Raw genomic sequence first — 20770 nt, 5'->3', positions numbered from 1 at the left:
TTGGATTTGAAGAATCAACATTGTGAAAATGACTATACTACCCAAAGCAATCTACAGGTTCAATGCAATCCCTATCAAACTACCACTGGCATTTTTCACAGAACTAGAACAAAAAATTTCACAATTTGTATGGAAACACAAAAGACCCCGAATAGCCAAAGCAATCTTGAGAACGAAAAACAGAGCTGGAGGAATAAGGCTCCCTGACTTCACACTATACTACAAAGCTACAGTAATCAAGACAGTATGGTACTGGCACAAAAACAGAAATGTAGATCAATGGAACAGGACAGAAAGCCCAGAGATAAACCCACGCACATATGGTCACCTTATTGTTGATAAAGGAGGCAAAAATATACAGTGGAGAAAAGACAGCCTATTGAAAAAGTGGTGCTGGGAAAACTAGACTGCTACATGTAAAAGAATGAAATTAGAACACTCCCTAACACCATACACAAAAATAAACTCAATATGGATTAAAGACCTAAATGTAAGGTCAGACTCTATCAAACTCTTAGAGGAAAATATAGGCAGAACACTCTATGACATAAATCACAGCAAGATCCTTTTTGACCCACCTCCTAGAGAAATAGAAATAAAAACAAAAGTAAACAAATGGGACCTAATGAAACTTAAAAGCTTTTGCACAGCAAAGGAAACCATAAACAAGATGAAAAGACAACCCTCAGAATGGGAGAAAATATTTGCAAATGAAGCAACTGACAAAGGATTAATCTCCAAAATTTACAAGCAGCTCATGCTGCTCAATATCAAAAAACCAAACAACCCAATGCAAAAATGGACAGAAGACCTAAATAGACATTTTTCCAAAGAAGATATACAGATTGCCAACAAACACATGAAAGGATGCTCAACATCACTAATCATTAGAGAAATGCAAATCAAAACTACAATGAGGTATCACCTCACACCAGTCAGAATGGCCATCATCAAAAAATCTACAAACAATAAATGCTGGAGAGGGTGTGGAGAAAAGGGACCCCTCTTGTACTGTTGGTGGGAATGTAAATTGATACAGCCACTATGGAGAATGGTATGGAGGTTCCTTTGAAAACTAAAAATAGAACTACCATACGACCCAGCAATCTCACTACTAGGCATATACCCTGAGAAAATCATAATTCAAAAAGAGTCATGTACCAAAATTTTCATTGCAGCTCCATTTACAATAGCCAGGACATGGAAGCAACCTAAGTGTCCATCAACAGATGAATGGATAAAGAAGATGTGGCACATATATACAATGGAATATTACTCAGCAATAAAAAGGAATGAAACTGAGTTATTTGTAGTGAGGTGGAAGGACCTAGAGAGTGTCATACAGAGTGAAGTAAGTCAGAAAGAGAAAAACAAATACTGTGTGCTAACACATATATATGGAATCTAAAAAAAAAAAAAAAACTCATGAAGAACCTAGGGGCAAGACAGGAATAAAGACGCAGACCTACTAGAGAATGGCCGTGAGGATACGGGGAAGGGGAAGGGTGAGCTGGGACAAAGTGAGAAAGTGGCATGGACATATATACACTATCAAATGTAAAATAGATAGCTAGTGGGAAGCAGCCACATAGCACAGGGAGATAAATTCGGTACTTTGTGGCCACCTAGAGGTGTGGGATAGGGAGGGTGGGAGGGAGGGAGACACAAGAGGGAAGAGATATGGGGATATATGTATATGTATAAGTGATTCACTTTGTTATAAAGCAGAAACTAACACACCATTTTAAAGCAATTATACTCCAATATAGATGTTAAAAAACAAAAAAAGCTGTGATACTTATATACAATGGCTTATTACTCAGCCATAAAAAGGAATGAAATAATGTCATTTGCAGTAAGATGGATGCAACTAGAGATTATCATAAGTGAAGTAAGCCAGACAGAGAAAGCAAACATCATATGATATCACATATGTGGAATTTAAAATATGATACAAATGAACCTATCTACGAAACAGAAACAGACTCATGGACATAAGAGAACAGACTCGTGTTGCCAGGGGGAAGGGGGCTGGGGGAGGGATGGAGTAGGAGTTTGGGGTTAGTAGATGCAAAATATTACTTATAGAATGGATAAACAACAAGGTCCTACTGTATAGCACAGGGAACTATATTCAGTATCCTGTGATAAACCATAACGGAAAAGAATATTTTAAAAAGGAATATATATGTGTATAACTGAATCACTTTGCTGTACAGCAGAAATTACACAGCATTGTAAATCAACTATACTTCAATGTAAAAAAATTTGCCAAGGAATAGACTATACAAAATTAAACAGGGTACAAGTTTGTGCAATCCACTAAAAATTACATGGTTTCCATAAGTGATTTTTAAAATACAGTGAAATTTCATCTTAAAATTGACCTTAATGTTTAAAGGATGCCTCCTGATACACTGGAAATTCTGGTTTCATAAAGGTATTTAGGGAATAAAATAATTATCAACATCCAGGAAAACAGGAGAGAGAAACTGAAATAAGTTGGTGAACGCCTTTTCCCAATACATTTTTTCCTCTAAGAAATGCTATAAAGTATTAAGTTACTGCAAAATGAATGAAAAGTTGAAGATGATACTATACTCTGGCCTTAAATCTACTAAAATAATATTTATAATTATTAATATAAATATTTTAGGAGAAACTAACAGTATTTATATTTACTTGATCAGTGTTTGGTGAATTGGAAACAAGAAGCACAATGAAATTTCAGTAGTAAGAGTAAAATGCACTTCTGCTTTTCAGAGAACTTGTTTTCATGAGACAATCAAGAATTCAGGGACATACATCTTTGAGGCTCTTTTTTGACTTTGGGGTTATACAAGTAATATATATTAATTGCAATAAATGTAAGTAATCAAATTAGGCAAATATAAGTAGTCAAAAGGAAGAAAAAATTAAATCACCTGTAATCATAAGGTCCATAGGTAAATAAATGATTTTCCTTTCAAAGGTTTTTTAAGCATATAAAATATATATATAACAAAAAGGTTTATGCTAAACATGCCACCTTATAAACTGCATTTGTTTACATTTTGATGATAAATTACTAAAAGTGGAATTTCTAAGGCAAAGGGGATCTACTTCTTTAAAGCTTCTGATACATATTGCCCATCTGTCTTCCAGAAAGATTGTGCAAATATAAATTCCCACCAGCTGGAGGCAGGCTGGTGCACACAGCACTCAATAGATTTGCATGTTTTTCCTAGGCTTTCACCCAGTGTAACTCTTCTCTCTTGGAATGTATTTTTCCTCCTATTGCTACCTCTTGGTCCTTATAAAAAATAAGATTTTCAACATCACTTCTACCAGCACCAATTTCATCTCGATTCCTGCCTACATTGTTTTACTAGTGGAAACTATACCCCCCAGTTGCCCTCCATCACCACAGGGCCGCCTCTGCTTGCTGACCAGCTGTTTGCCGGAATGAAGAAAGATAGTGATATGTGTGAGGGAAGTGCAGAAATAAGGAACAAAGTCCTCGGCTTCCTTCACAGAACAGAATCCTAGGGATAGAGTGGGATAACTGCCAAGTTCTATGTTCTTAAGATGTAGGTCTCAACATACTGTACCATGTGCAGAAGATTAGCTAGTTTTTTCTCAGTCTCACTGCATCCCAGATTCTGGCATTAAGCTGTCTGTCACCCTTACATTTTCGTATGGTTATAAATTTTTCCTTCTGTTTTCAGGACTATTTTAATAAAAGATTACTCAGGGCTAAATTGGGGCTATTAGCCACATAAAATTTCAACTAAAAAAAATCTTCAGACTGACTTTTGGTTGGCAGCTGGTGGACCAATTTCTTGCCCTCCTGAAAAATAACTCAATGTATCAGAAAGCACTTCAGTACTATCAATTTATTCCAACAGAGATTAGAATAAATTGAGGGATGTGTCAGTCTCCTTAAATACATAGAACCCAAAAGGTATCACTAAAATGTTAAGCTATTAAAAACAAACCAAAACTTTAGAGATAAAAATCTAATTGACTCTCTCATTCACCACATGAAGAATCTGTGCCCTAGTAAAGCGATTTGAACTGCATAAGCTGAGAAAGAAAATCAGCATCAGAGTTATGTTCTCCTTCAAAATGTAATCTCTTCTCACAGTGAAGGTCATGAAGTGCTGGTAGTCAAAATGCTCTTTGCAGAACATGATGAAACACTGGTATTTCAAATTCTACCACACAAACTATAATTTTAAACAATATTTTATGCTTAGTTATTCTAAGTTTAAATTGCCATTAATGTTCAATTTATTTTATTTTAGGCTATAAAAAAGAATATAAAACCATGACTATGACTACAGATGTTCAAAGAACAAAACAGCTATAGATAGAAGTAAATATGATTGTTGAGTTATGTTGGCGAGTTATTCCTTAAATAACCCCTTTGCTCCTTATTCATACAAGTTTTCTGCCTAATACCTGCTTTTAAATTTAATGTTGGCTCTTTCCCCAATTTAAGAAACATTTCAGAATGAAAAACCTAAAATTCCATCAGCTTCTTTTTTCTGAATAACTGTGAAAAGGCCACCATTATCCAGTTTTGGCGGTGTAAGACCTCTGCCCAGTTCCAGGAAGGTTCACGAGGAACACAACTTGAGAAATACAGGTTTGTACCACGCTGAGCTCCCACATGCTTCAAGGTCCTGTAACCTTGGAGACCTAAAAGGAGCTGCACTCCTTTAGGGAATGGAAAACGTTTTAGTATATCTGAACTGAGAATACTAAAATATATTTGGATGCATTAGCATATTTTCATAACAGGTAGAAATCATAATTGAATTTTTATGGTGGTAAATTTAACCCAACTTTAGTAATAAAAAGATGCCCACAGGCTAGAAAGGCATTTATATCTCACTGTGAAGGGAATGCTTTTACCATAATTGGTTCATATCATAATTTGGTATTTTATATAAGGCAGATTCTATACTCTATTTACCTTCCTTTCTTTCCTTAAGCAAAAGAATATACATACTTCAAGGTATTCTGAATATACAACTTTCAATTATAAATATTTACATATGAGGCTATTTAAAATTATCCCTAAGATCTCCTTCCAGCCCTAAAAATTATATGCTGCCTCACTCCCACACTTTAATAGCAGAATGTTGTAAATTATAAATCGTAGTGCAATTTATAATTTTAAAATGTAAACATTTAAAAATAAGATGAATGAAATTTTTATCATTGCCTTTAAAAACTCTGGTTTAAAAACTGATGTATTGAGTATAATTAATGTGCAATTCAAGTAAAAATATAATAGGTATTGGTTTTAAACTTTAAAAAATGACTTTAGAACTATTTGGGATGATAAAAGGAAAGAGACATTTTAATTTTTCTCCCAATTTTCCATGTTTAAAAAAAGGATTATGGTTTCACTTATTGCCTCCAGCATTTTTGAAAATGGTACATTTCTAAATCTGTAACACATGAAGATATATGAGTCATATAGGTGAGTTTCTATAAGTCAATATTACAATAAGTTTAAGACCATATTCTCATTAGAAGGACTGCTGACAATAAGATACCTGGTTCATATTAGAAAGGAACTGCCTACGTAATGTCCGTAACCCATTCCTGAAAACTGGATATGTAGGAAAATGTGCCAGGGAGCCTATTCCTCATTACTTCAGATAGGACAAATTACAACGTGTGATACATCAATCTAAACCTACCAACCAATTTCTTAAAGTATAACTAAAACACAATAAAATGCCTATGTATTGATATAAGCAGCAAATAATGATGTTACTATGTTAAACTCCTTTCCTGATCACCAAACAATTATTACAGTTGTTCACCAGTTGCTTTGTAGCGGAAGCCTGGCCTCCCTTGGCACCAGCAATATCCAAGATGCACATCCTTCTGCTGCCACTAGGCGGGCCTTTCGAAATGTTTACATATGACTCTGGCAATCTAGTCATTTCATTTGAAATGTTGCTCAAGATTATTTTCACACACTGTTTTGTTAAAAACAGTGAGTTTTGTAAGACATAAATATAAACTTTGCCTATATATACATCAACTGAAGAACCTGATTGAGATATATATATATATAATGAAGTCTGGACAATAAACACTAAGAGGGGCCCTACCAAAAAAGATATCCAGGAGGATGTAGCATTACAAGCACCCTTGTCAAACATCAGTCCAGACATTTTCAGCTGCAAGTAACAGAAGTCTATCTAAAAGTGGCTTAAACTTTAACCAAGGAACTTATTATCTCACCTAACAAGAAGCCCAGAGGTCAACAGTTCCCAGGCTAGTAAATCTATCAGTTCAGCAGTGTCATCATGGACCACGCTGCTTCCTCATTTTATTCTGCCATCTTCAACATGTTCCCTCTGTCTTAGGTTACCTCCCCTCAGCAAAGATAGCAACAATGGATGTAACCTCATCAGGCATTTCATCCAGATAAAACAGCTACCAGGGAAGGGGTGGCTGTCTCTGCAGTATCTGCCTATGAGCCCTTCATGTCCGTTAGTCAGAATTGTCACAGGTGCCCATTCTGAAACCAACTGCTGGCAAGGTGGACTGGGCCACCCTGACTGGTTGAGACAAATCAGAACTGCCCTCCCACGGCTAGGAGGAAAGCCAGCATCTCTTGAATCATGTGATCATGCAGCAGAAGGTGAATACTTTGAAGTGTGGAAGGAGGGGGAATGGATTTGGGGTAGGCAAATCTGCTCCTAATGCTTAATTCACTTTGCATTAATACAATAACTAAAATTTGTGTAATTTGTCCAGGTGATGGGTGACATAAGTTAAACACAGATATATTTCACTGGAAAAACACCTTACAGGAGACATTACCAAGTTTTCTAACCAAGTAGTAAATGATTTAGAAGTCATTCCAAAACCTTTTAACAATCAGTGGATGGAGGATATACTTTATGGAAGTCCTTGTGCTGGTTATTATGTAAGATACACAGCAGACGAGTGATCTGTAAGGTTACCATCCAAGTGGCAAAACATTTTAAAAAAAGTTTAAATAACATTATGAAACGATAATCTAGCAGCTGCTACAATGTACTATGTAATTAAGCAGCAAATAAATAATAGGAGAAAATGTACACTATGAGATCAAAGACAGAGCTATATAGAAACTGTAGACAGCGAAAGACAAAATTTCATGTGGGATCTGACTGCCGGAGGGTGTGGACAAAATGAAGCAGGCCGGACGCTCTGCACAAAGGACACACTGGGCCCTGGGCCTGGGAGCAGCAAAATATCCTGGTTAGAACACTGACAGGTCCATGCAGAGGCAAACCAAGAGCAAACCATCATTACTAATTACTGATCACATGTTTAATATAACAAGTAAAAAGGTGCCCCAAACACAGTCTGGGATCTATACATATCCATTATCATCTGCCTATTTTTCAGTTTTTTAAATGAAAAAACTAACTGCAGCACCATGTCCTGAATGCATCACTGGAAAAGTATGCAAGTATACTCACACCAGCTTGATACCGTTAAGACATTAGTTTGACAATGTCAAACTAATGAACTGTCTGGGACCATCACGGTACAAGTCATTCTATCAAATATCTTAAGTGTTTGATGTTATTGTTTTGTACTGTTACTTCACTTCTATTTTTGTATCTCTTGTGATGTAGATTGTAACCTCCTTACAGACATCACTCATCTGCTGTGTATCTTACCTAGTGGTAATTATTCCCTAATTTTTATTTAGCTGCTCAGAAGTCATCCTATTTTCTGAAGCCAAACTAGTAAAAGTGGCCAATGGTGTGTAACCTGCCTCTGACAATGACTATGCTATCTCTGGCATTAAGTTAAAAATACCCTACAATCCCATAGCCCAAGTGGCTAGTAAACATCAGTATACATAGCAACATCTAGAAAAGTGGTTATTTAACCTTTTTAGCGTCACAGATCTTTGAGAATCTGATGAAATTCAGAGACCCTTCTCACCCAAAAATGCAAATACAATATTTTGTCTATAATTTCGGGAGGCTTACAGATCACTCCACTCAGGCTCTCAAACTCATCATGGCTAAGAACCCCTTAACATAGTGATAGCAATTGGGACGATCACTGGTTTTCACAGTTATCAATTCCTTTAAGTAAGCAACCCATCAACAAACTATTTTAAGGGTTACAGTTTTCCTTTGGTGCTGCCAAGCATATTTTCAGCTTGTGCATCAGGAAATAATAGATGCCAGAAATAAAAATAAGTCATTCCCTAAGTTTAGAGCTGAGCTATTTGACTTAGAATACTGAAAAATCTCAGAACAATGACAGCTTTAAGTCATTAATACTATGACGTAAGGCTTCAGTACAGTATACTTAATACATTTCATTAAAAATATCACACACACACATACATACACACACATGTATAGCCATAAACGTATATGCCATTTTTGATGGAAATACCAATTGTAGGGAATGAATCAGTTTCTAACTTAACTGATAACTAGAGTGTAGCAGCAATTCTCAATTCTTTAATAACGTTCCACTAGTTAATGCACACTTCAGACATTTCAGCTTTTAGTGGATATGAATGAACTTTGTGGTGCACTCATTGCAGAAGCACGCAGTGGCCTTCCAGTGGGAGTGGAGGAAAGACCTAGGCACTTGTAGGGAACTTACCGTTCCCTTGCCCACAACATATATTAAGGATCACAACATTCTCTCCAGCTAAACCTAGAGGCTGGCTCAGAATCATTCGCCCAGGCATTTCACTGAGCTGATCAGAATTAGCAAGTGAATTAAAACTTCTTAGTACTCACTTCTGTCTATGAAGAAGTCTGTGTAAAGTTCCCTCTCATTCTTCTTCTTTAAAATGTAATGAGGAATCCATAATGCTATTAACTTTTTATATGTAAGGAAAATGAGGCTGAAATGGTAAGTAGCCTGCTTGATCACAGCAAGAAAATGATGGAACTTAGAATCCAAATATTATGATTTCCAGTTCAGCACGTACATTAGTTAGGGTTTGGTTCATCCGCAAATGACAAAATATCAGTAGAGCAGTGGCTCCCACAGAGCAGAAGTTTGCTCCTGTCTCACATAAGGGAGTTATCACATCACAGGGCTGTTGTGGCAACTCCACAGTCTTTAAGGACCCAGGCTCTTCCCAGCTTATTCTTCAGTTACCCTCACAATGCAGTCTAGTCCTCATGGTCCAAGATGGTGGCTAGTCCTCTACCAAATCATCACGTCCACACTCCAGGGTGAGCAAAGTTAGCGGCAGTGGAGAGATGGAAGGTACATACCAGCTGTGTTTTTAAAAGGTTCCCTAAAACCTGCAATACAACGTTTCTTCTTATATCACACTGGCCAGAAACTTCATCAAAATTCCACGTCTAACTGCGAAATGGCCACATGGCAAGATAAAAATGCTATTAACTAAGAAAGAAAGATAAACAGATATTGAAGGACAACTAGGAGTTTCTGTCCCTATATCATGTTGAAACTAAAAGGTAGAAAAGGTGAAACTTGAGGTGTCTGACAAAATGACTTGCAGCACGATGGCCCCATACAGTTCAACTGTGTGTTGTTTCTGTCATATCCTGTCCATCAAGTATGAATATACAGGCACACCTTTTCAGTGATACATTCAGGAGATGATCACTGTTTTCATTAACAAATAATTCTCAACTGGATGAAACTGTTAAATTATCTCCATTTTTTTCAATTAATAAATTTCCAATAAAATAAAAACCAAAACACTACTTCACTGTTTTGAAATGGTCAGATATCTGATAGGTCATTACTGCCAATAGGATAAAATTCTAATATCTCAGAATGGCACACAGGCCCACTGAAAATCACCGTTCTAGACTCGTTCCTCATCAGTGGCCCTGACATATCCTCTCTCTCCTGAAGAACTTTTTACTGCCCCTGAATATGTCCCAGATTCCTCTGAATCTACATACTTTACACAGTCTGTCCCACTGCCTGAAAATGCTTTGTTCCCCTACCACACCTTATAAGAGAATTATTCCAACAATTCTCAAATATCAGCATGCATAAAAATCACCTGCATTGCTTTTTTAAAAAATGCTGATTCTTAGGCTATAGTTTCAAAGATTCTGCTTTACTAGGTATGGGCCAGGCCCAGAATTCTGCAGCATTTATACAAGGAGCAGAGTGCCCGAGACAGAGAAAGTGCTCAAGAATGTTGATGATTACCACAATAAGACCATCTTACACTAGTTTAAGATGTTTTACTTCTGGATTAGTTTACTAAAGGATTAGTTTGCTATTATGAGGTAACACCATAATTCTATCATGATATAATGAAAGAAGAAGACACATTTTCAGAAATCCACATTTGGAAAGATTACTGTGTGACCTAAATAAGAACTCTTCCCTTCATAATATGTTTTGGTTGCATTCAATGGGGAAAAAAAAATAGATACCGAATAAGACAACCACTTATATATAAAAGAATATTGTAGTATGATTAAGATTAGTAGGAAGACAATATTTAGGTCTTCCAATTCTATCTGAAATACTAGTAGAAATTGCAAAGCTCCTACTGTACATTCTACTTAGAGTCTCATCCTCATTATTTATTTCCTCAACAGAATGAAATAAGAAGAGACTGTAAGTCAAAATATAAAAGCTATTCATCACAATTTTTCAGCTAAATAGCCTCAGATGTGGAAGATATGACATTACGAAAGCCTCTGAGTAAATACTATAGGAAACCCATTTATGGAATATGGTGTGCACACTTAAAATTTTTCCCTACTGGTATTTTACTGAAGAGGTGCCTTCTAGGAAACAGTACCACAGTAAACCAGTCAACTACTGCCAAAGAGGTGTACTAAAAATCTGACTGCCTGATGGTCTTAGTTCAAAGAAAACGTACCTCAGAATTGCTCTGAAGAGTTTACAGGTATTAATCTGTCAAATAATTTTACCTCAAGTCACTCTAGATGCCTTATGGCTAAAGACAAAAAGAGTCATAAGCCACTCAGAATTCATATTTATATAATTAACAAAATGCTTCTCAACTGCTTCACTGATTACAAAGATTTTTTTAAGTTTCCAAATATATTACTTTACGAAACAAGATTTCATTCCTTAGAATTCCGAAGGTTTCTGCTCTTTATTTAATGTTTGAAAGGAAGTATGTTCAACCTAGAAATTTTGTGGTTTTATTTGCTTTTTTATTTGTTTATGGCTCAACTGCAGTGGAAGAGAAACGGTAACTTTGTATTTTTGTGAGGTCTTTTTCAAAGTGTCTTAACACATTATTTGATGGTATACAATTACTAAATTATAGAGCGTGAACTGCAGTGGTTCTCAGCCCTGCATGTACACAAGAACTATCTGGGGAACTCTGGAAAAAAAATACCAGTGTCTGGGCCAAACCCCAGGCCTGTCTAATCAGAATGTAGGGATGAGGCCCCAGCACCAGCATATTTTCAAAGTGCCCCCTAAATCACAAGAAGGTTAGATCCTCTGAGTTAGAGAGACAGATCCCTAATTTACATTTGCGTCGGCTGAGTCCACTGAGCCCCAATAAAGCATGAGTGACTTCCTCACAACTAATTGTGTGCAACAGAGGGCTCAGTTCTGCTTCTCAGCACAGTGGACACCTCTCCCCTGCCCCATGCAGCTCCCTCTCACCCTGCACCCTTAAAGAGACAAGGCAGGGTGGTACACCCCACACAGAACAGCCAGGCCTTAATGGTTTCACCTCTGAATGCTGCTAGATTAACAGGTGAACCAGAATTAGGAATCAACGAATGTGAAAATTCTGTCAATTCTACCCATTAGACACATGACTTCACATTTCTTATTGGGAAAATAAACAGCTGCATGATGAAGTTAGTTGAAAAATCCTGGCACACCTCCTTTAGAACTGAAAGGTCAAGGGTAAAAACACAAAGATTGCCAAGTAAATTCACTGCGATTTGAGTTTTTCTGGATATCACAATACATGGGGGTAAAGAGTTATTAATAGGGTCAGTTGCTTTTTTAATCCATAAACACCATTTTTTTAAAGATTCATTATACTTCTGTTGTAAGAATGGGGAGTAAAAATAGAAAGCACATGGTGAAAATCTGTTTACTTTTTGTCATTGTTGTTTTAATTAAAGCCTTCAGTCCTAGACAGAATCAAAGTGACTTACTGTCCCTTATGTAAATTTTTATTATACACAGCTAGATTTCCACTTTTAAATAAAGGAAAGAGTACAGAGATGAAGAGATTATCTAAAAAGTTCCATTTAAAAATGTGATAGTTTAACTTTAGTGTGTATACATGGTTTGACTGATACCCACGATGAGGAATTCAGTAGGAGACAATCTTAAAAATAACCGACTATTGCCCAAAATCTCATTTATCATTTAAACTGGAAAACAGAAGGTGAGACTAAAGTACATATTTCAATATCAATACTTAAAAGATGAAATCCAAGCCACAGTGAATTACTAAATTCTGATTCTAAAGTCAATCAGTTTTACAAAATAATTAGCTTAATGGAAACTAGAAGTTCTTAGGCCCTACTTTAAGAAGCACATGCATATTCTGAAAAACACAATAAATTTCAGCTGTACTATAACCCCATTCCTTTAATCTATATAATAGTGTTTGTCCAATTTCATTCTGCGTGCTCCAGAGTTATATTCAATATCCGGTCACCAATGTTAGTGAACACACAACAGTAATCCAAATTATTCTTTTTCATTTTATTTTCCATGGGTTTTTCCTGTCGCTGTTATTTTTCCTTTTTTTCCTTCTTTCTTTCTTTTTTTTTTTTTGCTGTAATATAATAAGCTAATTCATGCCTTTCTCTTAGTTTTGGAAAGTTATATGCCAACATCTAGGCAACAGATACCCTTTTTCCTAATTTAAAATAACTATGAGGTTGCATACTACAGTAGGAAATTTGTAATCAACCTAAAGATAATGTCTTAAAAGTACAATTAAACATGTCATAACAGAAGAAAACCCTGGTAATTACAAATAGTACCAGCCTTTCTGGGGTTTTAAACAGTAGTGTAAGACTAAGAAAAATCGCCACCCAGTGATGCCAATGAAAACTGCAATTTGTTTTTGTGTAAAACGAGTACCCTAGAGGATTACTACAACTTCATTACTGAATGAAAGAATAGTACCTTCTTATGAGACTAGAAACTAGTTACCAGGGAAAGGATGTTTTTCTACAAGGCTTTTTTTTTTTCCTTATTATTATTCAGCATGTTCGACATTTTACAAAGGCTAAAAGCTTTGCAAACCTTTACAGGGAAAAAGCTTTCTGTCCATAAGTGAGCTAAATGTGTACAAGCAGCCCAGATATTCCTATTATCAATAAAAGTGTCCAGGCTCTGCCTGGACCCTCAATTTCAAGTCATGGGGTGTTGACTTCAGCAACTCAGCAATGCCATCTAATAACTGTGATCTAAAACTTATTTGTGTTAAGCAGGAAGGCTTGCCTAGGGGAAGAGGTATGCTCAAGGTGGGAAAAATGATTTATACTTTTAACAACATAATTTAACCTTTTTAGAAATACATTATAAAGGCCAAGTAAGATGATAATCTAACAAATTCTATAGAATCCATATTGATAAGAAGTTTTGGTATAAATATAATCTAAGTCTTTACTTAGTTGTATCATTTAGAAGTTAATAAACACACAAAAACACTTATATACACTTATTTTCCTGCAATGTATCTATTGTACATAAGAACAAAGAAAGCTATGTGGATACACAATAACCAAAACACACGTGTCAAAGTATGGGGTCATGTTAATAAAAGTATTTCATATCTACCATTTGACCTACTTGGTACTTTTCAAAATATTTTACACAGTATGCTCTGAGACTAAGCAGATACTATATATGTCAATATAGAACCATATGATAAAAAAAGCAACTGAGAACAAATCAGTTTCTAAAAAAAAAGAGGTTGCCATCATGTTTTTTAAGATAATTAACTATATTCCTAATAATTTATCCTGACTTTTATCAGTCAATTCAGTTAAGGCCTTAACTGCTGAAGGATATTTTACTAATTAAACAATGTATAGTTGTCCTTAGGTTTCTGTAGTACCCCTATACTAAAATCTGCAGCAGCTCAAGTCCCTTTTATAAAACGGCATATATGTGCATGTAACCTATGCATATCCTCCTGTATACTTTAAGTCATCTCTAGATTACTTATCATACCTAATACAATGTAAATGCTATGTAAATAGTTGCTAGGCATATAGCAAATTCAAGTTTTGTTTTTTGTGGAACATTCTGGGGTTTTTTTCTTTCAATATTTTCAATCTGCAGTTCGTTGAATCCACAGATGCAGAATCTGTTGATATAGAGGGCTGACTACATACCATCTTCCAACCTCAACTTCATTAAGGAGATTAGAGTTTTATGCAATAGTTTTAAATACTTAAAATATTAAATAGTGAAAAGTTTGGGGCAGCCAAAATTAAAGCCAAACTTTATGAATAATAATACAACCAACCCTCTTTTATTAAAAAAAAAAATAAACAAAAAAGCACAGCACTTTGTCTTTTAAAAATTAATGAACACAATTTAGATTTTTTTAAAAGAGCTTAAAATGTCACTAACGTCTTAAATTTTAAAATGATAATATGACCTTTTTTTTTTTTAAGTGATGGAGGGCTTTCCTGGTGGCACAGTGGTTAAGAATCCGCCTGCCAATGCAGGGAACACAGGTTTGAGCCCTGGCCCAGGAAGATCCCACAGGTCGCGAAGCAACTAAGCCTGTGCGCATGACTACTGAATCTGTGCGCATGACTACTGAGTCTGTGCTCTAGAACCCGCGAGCCACAACTACTGAGCCCGCGCGCCACAACTACTGAAGACCGTGCGCTTAGAGCCCCGTGCTCCACAACAAGAGAAGCCACCACAATGAGAAGCCCGCGCACCGCAATGAAGAGTAGTCCCCACTCGCTGCAACTAGAGAAAGTCCACCCGCAGCAACAAAGACCGAATGCAGACAAAAAATAAATAAATTTATTAAAAAAAAAAAAACGATGGATAGCTTAGTGGTTAAGAGGACAGGCTCTGAAGTCAGAATGCCTGGGCTCACTCCAGATCTGCTCTATGTAAGCTAGAGGAACTAGCTCTAGCTTTTTAGTCCTCCCCTGTATGTGGAGATAACACCACCACTTCACTCACATGGTTGTTCTTAGCACATTACACACATTAACTCATTTAATCACCTCAGTAACCCTATTGGGTTGGTACTGTTATCATGCTCATTTTCTAGATAAGTTAAATGACACCCAGGAGGTTTCGTAACTTCCCCAAATGATGAAGGGTATCGGATATACCAACCCAAAATGCCACTTTGGCATAAGAATTATTTTGAGCCAAAGGCACTTGAAAAATAGCAGATGCAGGAAGGGTACTCTGACCTCCCATTTTCTTCCTGAAAGCAGGAGATAAAAAAAAAAGAAAAGAAAAGAAACCTATGGAAAATGCCAGGAAGAAAGAAACTTTCTTACCACCAGAGATGGAGAGTCAGGGGCAAGAGAACTCCACAAAATCAGAGCCTGTTAAAATAACCCTCATCTTCCTTTAGTATCCCCACATATTTTAGTTACTTTTCCACAACTGCCTCTTTGCTCAACCTGGTATATGAGAACCTAGGTTTGGTCACCTCTTTAGGTCTTCATTCTCCTGTGGGGTCCCCATGTACATGTAAAAATCCTTATGCTTTTCTTCTGTTCATCTGTCCTATGTCTATTTAATTCTCAGGTCCAGCCAGAGACCCTAAGAGGCAAGAGGTAAAGTTTTGCCTCCCTTACAAGGGAAACTCCAGTAAATTGTAGAGCCAGGATAGAAACCCAAGGGGTCTGGCTCGAGTCAGCATTCTACCTGCAACTCACTGTAGAGTCTCTGTGGTGCTCCTGAGAAAAAAGGGAGATGGTGTTACTGATGAAAAAAGAAGAACAGAGGAAGTGAGAACCCAGACATGATGCTGACTGACAGCATCAAAACTTCAAGAGAGTAACTAAGATCACAGAACAGTAGGTACACAAGGATTTTTTATGGGAAATGGTAGAGCGCAGTGGAGCTTTGCACCTGGGAAAAAATAACGCTAACCAGAGACAAGCATCAGCAGACATGGCAGCTGAAGGACCAGAAGACTTCAGCCAACATTTGGGAGTCTGTTCTTGCTTGGATCATCTGAATGAGGGTGTTCTACCAGCGGCACCTGAAATTAAATCACAATCCTGGGACTGGGAGGTAAGTGATGCCTCACCATGATTTCTCAACCACAAGACTACGGTACAGGAGTCAACACCAATCCCACTTAGTCGAAGATGGCCCTAGGAAAACTCCCTCAAAATACAGCATGTCAGCTTTTGGGAAAATGCACCATTATAGCTTAGATATATCAGATGGAGCAGCTGGGACATGAAAGCATATGAGAGTAATTAATTGCTAGAAATTCCCTCAAGCATTAGCAAATTTGGACATTTCTGTCTTCTGAGGCTCAGTTAAAGACCACTTCTTAAACGAGTCTTTCCTAGGAAGGAAAGGTCCGTAACAGAAGCTTCACAGGCTAAGGCAGAATACCATGGAAACGGGGCCCCTGTTGGGCTAGTTATAAGACAGGCAGTGAAACATCTTCATGTTACAAGCTACCAGACATTGAAGGAGATTTTAGAGAGAGCAGCACCAGGGGTTTTTTCAGTTGTGGTTAAAAGTTGTCTCTGTAATACTGCAAAGTGGCAGGCCACAGAGCCAGAGAGGTGAAGAAGACATATCGAGAGTTCACGAAGCCCAGCTGTAGAAGCTGTATGTGCTCTCAGACTGTCAGTGCACTAGACTCACAGCCTTTGAATGCCTATTTGATAACAAAGAGAATAAGGTGGATTTCTAATCATGAAACAACAGAAAAGAGCACAGTTCTCTGCATATGTGTTGAGATTACAGAGGTGTTCTAAAATGAAGAATACAGAAAAGAGTTTGGAAAACCAGGCTTTGCTGAAGCAAATTTCTGAAAGAATTTATTGTGAAACTCCTGAAGAGGCAGAAATTATACAGGAGACTAGAGGCATCCCTGAAGTTTTTCTGTTAGTGGGGCTAATTTAGCAGGTAAAAGGGAAGCAACGCTGGCAGCGTTTGAAACAGAAGTTGGGGTTGACAGAGCCAGTGCTGACTTAGAAGGCAAGGCACAATTTCCTGACACTGTAAGAAGGGCCAGAGAAGCAGTTGTGCCCATGGCACCCCACTTTATCCCAGTCAGGAGGCTCCCCAGAAAAACCACCAACCCTGGTCCGACTATGCCCCACTACTTTACCTCAGACGTAGGGGATCTGGTCAGAGAGAAAATAACTCTGACCACTCTAGTTACTGCCCCTGTCCCAGGCCACAGGAAGCAGACACAGAAAAACACACAGGCCTGCCAGAATTTGACTGTGGAAAAGATGGGATATTCTACGGTAACATTCAGCCATGAGAAAAACTCTCTTCCGGTCTCCCAGAGATTAAGGCCAAGAAACAGAAGAGGGCCAGAGCGGTAAAATCCTTGCATCCTTACTGTGAGAGACCAGATCCTAAAGGGAAGGGCTCAAGAGGCAGAGACCCACCCACCCACCCTTCTGAATGTGTGGGGTCAGAGGCCGAGAGGGCCTAAGCTGAAGGTTCAGGATTACCCGTAAACCCAAGGAGCCATCTTCTACTCCTCAAGACACGCAGACCATCTGCCAATGCCAAGGGACTCTGGGATGACTGGGCCAAGATAAAGACAGAAGAGATAGGAAACCAGAATCTGGAAAGGGAGACACCTGAGAAGCATCGCCAGAAGCAAACACTCTATGAGTTCATGCAAATCCTCTCAGAGAAGGAGCTGAAGTTGGCAGGAGGAAATCCGGAGTAGAAGAGGATGCGTTTCACAAGGGGACACTGGGCTTTGGTTCCTCCTCACCACCCTGTTGGTAGAGAACTGCTGGGAAGAACTATCTAAAGACTGCAAATCTCTTCCTTGGGGGAAAGACACACTGACATGAAGGAAATGTTATTTTTCAGAATTCCCCTTGGGAAGAGCATAGTATTTGGTTGAAAGAAATATTTTTTAAAGCCACTAAAATCTTTTTCTGTGTGTGTGTGGTATGCGGGCCTCTCACTGTTGTGGCCTCTCCCGTTGCGGAGCACAGGCTCCGGACGCGCAGGCTCAGCGGCCATGACTCACGGGCCCAGCCGCTCCGTGGCGTGTGGGATCCTCCCGGACCGGGGCACAAACCCGTGTCCCCTGCATCGGCAGGCGGACTCTCAACCACTGCGCCACCAGGGAAGCCCCACTAAAATTTTAATAACTAGCAGGTATTAATTTTATAATAGAAGATAAACTAGTCTTAACATTTAGGAGACACTATTTAACATGTTTAGATTTAAAAGTGTACTTCAACACTGTTGCTGGGAATGTAAATTGGTGTAGCCACTATGGAAAACAGTATGGAGGTTCCCCCAAAAACTAAAAATAGAACTATCATATGATCCAGCAATCCCACTCCTGGTTATATATACAGAAAAAAATGAAAACACTAATTCAAAAAGATACATGCACCCCAAAGCTCATAGCAGCACTATTTAAATAGCCAAGACACAGAAACAACCCAAGTGCCCATTAACAGACGACTGGACTAAGAACATGAAGTATATATATACACACACATATATATATATATACATACACACACACACACACACACACACAAAGGACTATTACTCAGCCATACAAAAGAATGAAATTCTGCTATTTGCAACATGTATGGACCTGGAGAGTAAATATTATGCTCAGTGAAATAAGGCAGACAGAGAAAAACAAATACTGTACATCACTTACATGTGGAATCTAAAAAGTAATACAAATGAATGTATATGCAGAACAGAAACAGACTCACAGATACTGAAAACAAACTAGTGGTTACCAAAAATGAGAGAGAAGGGCAGAGGCAAATTAGGGGTATGGGATTAAGAGATACAAACTACTATATATAAAAAAGATAAGCAATAAGGACATACTGTACAGCACAGGGAATTATAGCCATTATCTTGTAATAACTTTGAATGGAGTATAGGCTACAAAAATATTGAATCACCATGCTGTACACCTGCAAGTTATTACAATACTGTAAATCAACTATACTTCAATAAAAGAAATAAATGTACCTCATTCAGCAACTATTTATTGGATGCCTGATTTAATTTTTGATGCTAATTTAAGAAGCAAGGCTTGGTGCTATTTATAAAACAGAAATTGAATTTATCAAGGATTCATCAAGACTTCTGCTTTTTCATAATTAAAAAGGTTGACTAGCTTATTGGATAGAAAAAATAGGATGATTTTACAAACTGAATTTGAAGGACACATCCAAACCAACATACTGTATAAGAAGAGTCTGACTTGATGACAATATTTTAAGTGATTGATGACCTATATTTTTATAGATTTCATATACATAAACTAACTCTGGAATTAATAAGAAAATGTTTAAAAATCAATCATATACTTTTCAAGTAATCTTTTAAAGGAAAAATAATTCATCTAATTATGATATTGTTTCCTAAAAAGACTCACCTAAAAGGACAAATCCATCTGCTTCTCTCTCTGGTACCAAGGGCTTTTTAGATTCCGGAGGCTTTCTGAAGAAGTGAAACATTGCTGCTTCCTCTGTTACCTGAAATAGAAACACTATATAATAACAAATTCAGATGAAACCATAAAACTCTTACCCTTCTTAGTAAAAAGCCACATACAGGGACTTCCCTGGTGGTCCAGTGGTTAAGAATCTGCCCTCCAATGCAGGGGACATGGGTTCGATCCCTAGTCAGGGAACTAAGATCCCACATGCTGCAGGGCAATTAAGCCTGTACACCGCAACTACTGAGCTCACATGCTCTAGAGTCTGTGCACCAACAGCTAGAGAGCCTGAGTGCTGCAACTACTGAGCCCATGTGCTCTGGAGCCTGCGCGTCACAACTGGAGAGAACAAAGAGCCCTCGCTGCATTGAAAGATCTCACGTTGCTGCAACTGAGACTCAATGCAGCCAAATAAATTTTAAAAGCCAAATATAAAGATATCACAATAATTACTTTTAGGAATTCTATTCCCAAACTTAAGAACACAAGCCCTCTCTAGGTGTCAGAAGACAAAACCAGAAATTAAGGAGCATGGACTTCCAGTTTGAAATACTGTGTTCATCCTCTCAATTTCTGAACATGCAGGAAATAACCCAAGAAATCTCTACAAGTAAAACTGAAGTCAACAGATAACACCAGAATCTTGAAGGATCTCACTAGCCATAAATTGGACACTGGACCGAGGAAAGGGGGGAAAAAACCAAACCCTGTCCAGGTTTCTTGTCATGCCATAACTACCTTAAGCCTCATGAAATTAAGGCCACCTGAAAAAAGAAAAGAAGGCACTACAAACACCCTCTAGAGCTGGTTATCTGATTCAGACACTCAAGGACTGTATTCATTGTAAAATTGTAGCCAAATGTAAATTCCCATCAGTGCAAATATCTGTGTTGGTGAGATTATTGTGCACTACCCCCAACACACACCTATACACACACACACACACACACACACACTCTCTCTCTCTCTCTCTCCTCTGTGTCCTCCCACCTTTGTACATTCAGCTTTGTACACTCAGGCAGGGCAACAACTCTTAGAAAACAACTGGGAAGGAAGTTGAAGGAAACTTGGGAGGACATGTCACGTTCTGAGTTGCTGTAAGTAAAGCAATATAAGAGACAGCAAAGAGGGCTTCCC

General features: G+C 37.7%; 1 protein-coding gene across 2 annotated transcripts in view; it reads right to left on the bottom strand.

The window, feature by feature from the left end:
* UMAD1 (UBAP1-MVB12-associated (UMA) domain containing 1) overlaps window positions 1-20770 on the bottom strand; it is a 248990-nt gene that overhangs the window by 204857 nt on the left and 23363 nt on the right. For both annotated transcript variants that reach the window (XM_060304639.2, XM_030857222.2), the window contains one exon: window positions 19571-19670. In XM_060304639.2, the coding sequence (XP_060160622.1) occupies window positions 19571-19652 (82 nt within the window). In that variant the 5' untranslated portion in view covers window positions 19653-19670. The remainder of the gene's footprint in view (window positions 1-19570; window positions 19671-20770) is intronic.

This window comes from Globicephala melas, chromosome 9 (genome assembly GCF_963455315.2).
Source record: "Globicephala melas chromosome 9, mGloMel1.2, whole genome shotgun sequence".
NCBI lineage: Eukaryota > Metazoa > Chordata > Mammalia > Artiodactyla > Delphinidae > Globicephala > Globicephala melas.
This window is presented reverse-complemented; position numbering and strand designations above follow the sequence as displayed.